Source organism: Mus caroli, chromosome 16 (assembly GCF_900094665.2).
Source record: "Mus caroli chromosome 16, CAROLI_EIJ_v1.1, whole genome shotgun sequence".
NCBI classification, from domain to species: Eukaryota; Metazoa; Chordata; class Mammalia; order Rodentia; family Muridae; genus Mus; species Mus caroli.
The window spans coordinates 12,165,336-12,172,088 of record NC_034585.1 but is presented as its reverse complement, the minus strand read 5'-3'; the positions used below and the strand labels follow the sequence as shown (position 1 = coordinate 12,172,088).

General features: G+C 41.6%; 1 protein-coding gene across 1 annotated transcript in view; it reads left to right on the top strand.

Moving 5' to 3' along the window:
- Mcm4 (minichromosome maintenance complex component 4) overlaps positions 1-6,753 on the top strand; it is a 15,067-nt gene that overhangs the window by 694 nt on the left and 7,620 nt on the right. Inside the window, exons 2-9 of the mRNA XM_021184685.1 lie at positions 193-354; positions 616-779; positions 871-972; positions 1,644-1,739; positions 1,825-1,920; positions 2,398-2,536; positions 4,794-5,014; positions 5,287-5,407. Coding sequence (XP_021040344.1) covers positions 193-354; positions 616-779; positions 871-972; positions 1,644-1,739; positions 1,825-1,920; positions 2,398-2,536; positions 4,794-5,014; positions 5,287-5,407 — 1,101 coding nt within the window. The remainder of the gene's footprint in view (positions 1-192; positions 355-615; positions 780-870; positions 973-1,643; positions 1,740-1,824; positions 1,921-2,397; positions 2,537-4,793; positions 5,015-5,286; positions 5,408-6,753) is intronic.

Sequence of the window (6,753 nt, the reverse complement as noted above, 5' to 3'; positions counted from 1 at the left end):
CCAACCTTTCCCTACACCTTGTCCCTCTGTTCCACTTTGGGTGTTTTTTTTTTTTTTTTTTTTTTTTTTTTTTGGGTGGGGGAGTTATTGTTGTTGTTGTTGTTTAAGTAATATGACTACCCTAAGGCACTTCCTGGGAGACTAAGCATGAGCGTTGATAGTCTTTTTTTGTTTTGTTTTGTATGACGGAAGTTCGAAGTGAGGAAAGCAGGTCGTCTCCCAATCGGAGACGTAGAGGCGAAGATTCTTCCACCGGAGAGCTACTGCCAATGCCCACCTCACCAGGAGCCGACCTGCAGAGCCCACCTGCACAGAATGCCTTGTTTTCCAGCCCTCCTCAGATGCATTCTTTAGGTGGGTCAGGTGTGGGTTTTGCTGGTTTACCAGTTGCTATTCTTCTGTGTATACTGATAGATTCTTCGCTGAAACATCTGGGGAGTGAAGCAGAGTTGGCACATGTTAGGACCTAGTGAGCATACTTTATAGTAGAACTACGTTTGGGCTATGAAAGATTGCAATAAGTATTCTGTTTAAATTGTCAAACAGCATTCCAAAATTGGAGTTTGATGTGCTTATGGGGATTTCATGGTAAAGCTAAATATCTTGTCTTTATAGCTATTCCTTTGGACTTTGATGTTAGCTCACCATTGACATATGGCACTCCCAGCTCTCGAGTGGAAGGAACCCCAAGAAGTGGGGTGAGAGGCACACCTGTAAGGCAGAGGCCAGATCTGGGCTCAGCACGAAAGGGTTTGCAGGTGGATCTGCAGTCTGATGGCGTGAGTACAAAGCAGATCTCTGATGGTGTTATCTTGAGAGCATAAAGTAGGTCATCCCGTTAACATGTTTCTATCCTGTCTTTCTCAATAGGCAGCAGCAGAAGACATCGTACCAAGTGAACAGTCTCTAGGCCAAAAGCTTGTGATTTGGGGAACAGATGTGAATGTGGCAACATGCAAAGAAAATTTTCAGGTAAGCTTATGTACACAAGAACTCAGTCCCGAGACTCCGGGTGAAAGAATAACCTATGTGTGAATAGCCATGGTGAATAATAGCAGGTTGTTAGTGGTCTAGAATTTATTCCAGAAAAGGGACATGCCATGCGGAAAATGGTGATACACTTTTTTTTTTCTTAGTTCTTGGTATTTCAAGATGATTTTTCTATGTTCCCCTGACTATCCTGGAGCTGGATCTATTAACCAGGCTTGCCTGGAGCTCACACACTCGTATGCCTTCTGAGTGTGATTAAAAGTGCATGCCACCACGACCAGCTAGGTGGTAAATGCTTACAGCAAGTCCAAGGCCAGACTGTGCTTCTTAATGAGATCCCTGTCTCAAACCCAAAAAAGAGAAATTATTTTGGTGTACAGATAGCTATATACTCATAAAAAAATTTGTCAACATATTTATTGCTGGGGGCAGGAGTACGTGCCATTCACGGCTTTTATTTGGAGGTTTGAGGCCAGTTTGTCGGGGCTGGTTCTTTCCACTGTGAGGGTTACGGAGATCAAATTCAGGTTATCAGGCTTCCAGCCAAGCATCCTTAATTACTGACCATCTTGCTGGTCTCATTGTTTTGCATTTTAATAATAGTTACATATTCCTGAGTTCATTAACGCTTAGTATTGTTTCTCTACATCTAGAGATTCCTTCAGTGTTTTACTGATCCTCTGGCCAAAGAAGAAGAAAATGTTGGCATAGATATTACTCAGCCTTTGTACATGCAACAACTTGGAGAGGTAATCAAATATGATTAGCAAGTGAAAGTTTTGTTTTTTGAGGTAATATAATTAGTAAAATATGACTTGTCCATATGTCTTACAGATTAATATTACAGGAGAGCCATTTTTAAATGTGAACTGCGAACACATAAAATCATTTGGCAAAAATCTGTATAGACAGCTCATCTCCTACCCACAGGTAAGAATTTCACTTTGAGCTTCCAGATTGTCGTAAAGGTTCCTAGAAAGGAGAATTTTACATTTGGGTAAAAGGCTGCTTGCTAAGGTTGACTATTTTCAAAAACTGTCTTACTACAATTAAAATGAGTATTTTTTATATTTGCTAACTAGTAGTATCTCTTAAAAATAATGAGTCTTATTAGTGGTTTCTTGGATTTCATGAAGTAAATTATCTTTTTTGGGTTGGGGATGGGGTGTTAATTGGAAGCTGGTGAGGCAGGGTAGTGTTCAGGAGCAGTTTTGTAGTTGAAGAGAACCTCGAACTCCCGATTCTATGGAGCCCAGAAGAGGGTTTCTGACCCCTGGAGCTAGAGTTAAAGGGGTTTACGAGCCACCTGATAAAAGCGCTGAGACCTGAGTCCTGTCGTCTAGCAGAGGGACAAGTGCTCTCAACTCCTGAGTCACCTCTTCATCCCCTACATCTTTGTTTTTACAGGAGGTTATACCAACCTTTGACATGGCTGTCAATGAGATCTTCTTTGACCGTTATCCTGACTCCATCTTAGAACATCAGATTCAAGTCAGACCTTTTAATGCGTTGAAGACAAAGAGTATGAGAAACTTGAATCCAGAAGGTAATATATTTAGTAGTGTAAAATGCCTTATGTAGAAAGAGATCTCAAGCATTGTGTAGCATTAAATTATAGGTTGAAAAGATTTATTCTGTATACTTTCATGAACTTGGTATGCAATTTTTTAACTTAACTGGAATACCTGATAGAAATGACTTAACAGTTTGTTACTCTGTAATTAATTTATCCAAATATAATAAATTGCTAGTTAGTAGGTATGCACTTTTTTCATCACTGAAGAAAAATTCTGAAGACCCGAAAAGTGGCTCAAATATAAAAGCAGTTGCTGAGCAAACCTAGTGATCTGAGCTCTTCTTTAAACTTAAGAAAGAATTCTAGCTTGGGGATAAATAATACATGGGCAGAAGGTAAGCGTCTAAGCCTAAGGGGATTGACAAAGTCCTGGACCTATAAGGGGAAAGCTGGTTGTAAAAGATAGTGGAGTTTGAAAAGTGAATGTGGTAGAATTTCTTTTAGATAACAGAAATCAGGGATGAAAGTAGAAAATGCTGTTTGCATCTGTGACTGGCTGAAGCAGGAATTTCTGAGCCGGTGTTTAGGACAAAAAAGCCTAACTCTAGAAAACTTAGAATCTCAACAGAGAATTTAAGTTTTATTTCAAAGTAAATAGAAAAATTCTAGAAGAGAAAGATTTTTTTTACTCATGTATGTAATTCAGGGAAGCACATGACATCTGAGTTCATTTAGATTCTGATGGTGGCTCAATTCTGGAACATTAGGATCCTAACGTAGACATTTTATGGTGCTGTAAGCAGGTCAGAATTACCTGTTTTCATGTGTGATGGTTATAGTGTAAATCACTCTTCTATGTGTGTACCATTAAAAGAAAGGAGTGGGGAAGATAGCGCCTAGGTAAAATCTACTTTTACAAAAAATACTTTTTTAGAAGGCAAGAATTGCTGGGTGATCAGCTAATTTCAGAAGTTGGCAAATTGCATATAATTTCTAAGAGGAAAAAAAAAAGGATTAGGCAAGAGTGGCAAAAAGTAGGTAGCGAAAATGGATGAAATGTATTTGAGGGCCTTTGAGTCCAGCAAAGGTGTTGAGGAAGGAACAAATAGAGGAGAGGCGTAAGCAAGAGTAGAAGTAGTAAGAGCATAAAAGACATTTGGTTTGGTTTTTGTTGTTGTTGTTGTTGGTTTTTCGAGACAGGGTTTCTCTGTGTAGCCCCAGCTGTCCTAGAACTCACTGTGTAGACCAGGCTGGCCTCGAACTCAGAAATCCGCCTGCCTCTGCCTCCCGAGTGCTGGGATTAAAGGCGTGCGCCACCACTGCCCGGCTGACATTTGTTTTATAGGTACTGTTACTGCTGAGAGGCAAAGTGCTTTTTTCCTTGTAGACACTAACTACAAAAATAGATGTGTGTATTTATGATGTCCTCAACTATGCCCTTCCTCCATTTTATAAGTGACAGAGAGAGGCTCAGAGATCCCCAGGGTCATAAATGCTTTGTCCAGGTCTAGAGTCCAGGCTGTTCTTGTGTGTCAGGACATGCTATACAAGCCAGAGGGTATCATTTCTAAAGGGTTTTTTCCACTCAGCAAGTAGACTAGATTATCTGGCTGGCCAGCAAGCCCTAAAATTCTTTCTGGTTTTCTTCTCCCTGGTGCTGAAATTATAAGCAGACTATCCCCCATACCACAAGCATTTTCAGCCCAAGATTTTTACCTGAGATTTCAGGGCTTCCAGGTGGCCTTGTTGGTGAGATGAAAGGCTGGGAGACAATATACCTACACATCAAACTTCTCACCTGTTGATGTCTTCTAAGCAGCACACCTGAGGCACAAAGGGCCAGACATGGGCCAGCAGTAAGCCAACAAGATAGCTCAGTGGGTAAAGATGCTAAGCCTGACAACACAAGTTAGATTCCTAGCACCCACATAGTAGAAGAGAACTGACTTCCATAAATTGTCTTCTGATCTCCATATTCGGACTGTGGAATGCATGTGTTCATATACTCACGAGAGGGGGTGTTGGGGCAAAGAGAGAAAAGAAATGGTAAAATTAAAAGATTCAGAAGTATAGTGGTGCTGAGAGGAAGGGAAACAGGCTGGACATAGGCAGAACATCCTAGGCTCGTAGTGAGGATACTAACCAGCTGTTCCTGGTGATGGTACATGCTGGGTCTCTGTTGGTCATCTATACTTCTGCATGAGTTAAGATGTTTTAGTGGCAGACCCAGGCTTGAGTGGGCTAAGGGAAGTGGCTGGGAGACAAGCCAACCTTTCTCTCTTTACAGACATTGATCAGCTCATCACCATCAGTGGCATGGTCATCAGAACATCACAGCTGATTCCGGAGATGCAGGAGGCCTTTTTCCAATGCCAAGTCTGTGCCCACACCACCCGGGTGGAGATAGATCGAGGCAGAATTGCTGAGCCCTGCACTTGTGTGCACTGCCACACTACCCACAGCATGGCACTGATCCACAACCGTTCATTCTTCTCTGACAAGCAAATGGTATGTGGCCACTCAGCACCCAGGGTGAGGTTCCCACACACTGCCTCGGTCTAAATCCTCCACCAAATTTAATTTGTCAGTTTACACTCAGCCTTCCTCAGTGGAATTCTGCTCTTTTCATCTGTGTTGGTTTTGTTAATGACTTGAGTTTAGAGCACACTGAGGCTTCAGTGTTGCTTGCTACGTCTCAAACGTATGGGCTATATACAAAGACCTGTAATTGTTTTCCATGGTACTTTGTTTCTCCAGTTTTACTCTTTATTCTGCTGCAGATCAAACTTCAAGAGTCTCCTGAAGACATGCCTGCTGGGCAGACACCTCACACTATTGTCCTTTTTGCCCACAATGATCTTGTTGACAAGGTTCAACCAGGGGACAGAGTGAATGTCACAGGTAAGGATGAAGGTTTGTCACAAAAAGACAAAGTTATACTATGGTTTACTACTGTTTATTTAACCTTTTTTAAGTTCCCAGATGCAGGTTTTAGAACTCAGGGTCTGGTGTGCCCTTACTATATAGATCTCTCAGAACTTTGCATATGTCTCAGATTGGTAATGTTGACGTCACAAGAGCAGCTTTAAGAGGGAGCATTTAGTAACTCAAGGACAGAATGCCAACTTGGGTTCATAAATGCTTTTCTACTATCTCCTACATGTACAGCTAAGGATTAACATTACTTACAGAGTAGGACAGAACACTTTGTACACAGGGCAAAGCTACTGCTGACTTTTTGATTCTTACAGTTCATTGCTGCATTAATGCTGTCTCTTCACGCAAAAAGTGCCCCGTCTTCAATGCTATTTGCATGTGGCAGACTTTCTACATTTTGGAGGTATATGGGCAGTTGGTCAAGAGTGATGGGTTAAGTAACAGCATTGTTCTTCATGGAGAATTGAGTCCAAGGATCCCTGGCTCCTGAGTCTAGGGCTCAATGTCCCAGCTACTCAGTCCGGATTTCTTCCCAACATAGAAGAGAGCCATACAATCCTATCTTGCCCCCACTCCTTGCCCTTCTCATCAGTGCTATTACTAGAGGAACAAAACTGGACTGTTCCAAATGTCATTAATAATAACCTAGTCCACATGACTCTGGATGAATTGTAATCTGGTTTACATTTGAGTGCTGGTTTTTTTGAAATTTTGTATATTGGGGTGAAAATCAGGAAAATGGCTTATGGAAGTTCTCTTGTTCTTCCATATTGGGGCCTGAAGATTGAATTCAGATCATCAGGCTTGGTGGCAAGTACCTTTACCTGCTGAAGCACTTCACTAGCTCTATAAGCTAGGGTTTTTTCTTTCTTTCTTTCTTTCTGTTTTTAATGAGAATTACATTGTCTTATTAAAGGATCATGTTCTGTGCTATAAAGATAAGAAGGAGATCAGGCTTAGTTCTCAAAAAGTAGAGGGCCTAGTAGAATGGTTCAGTGAATCGAGGGTACTTGCCGTGCTATTCTGATGACCTGAGTTCCTTCCTTGAGTCCTACATGGTGGAAGGAGAGAACTAGTTCCCAAAAGGTGTGTCCACTGACCTCCATACACCACACCCTGGCACGTGAGTGCATACATAGTAATAATAAATTAAAGCTTTTTTTTTTTTAAGCAATGGGAAATAAAATTATCGTGACGTTCAAGACTAGTTTGAAACCCAAAGACAAGCATCAGATATTCCAGTTTAGCCGGGCGTGGTGGCGCACGCCTTTAATCCCAGCAGTTGGGAGGCAGAGGCAGGCGGATTTCTG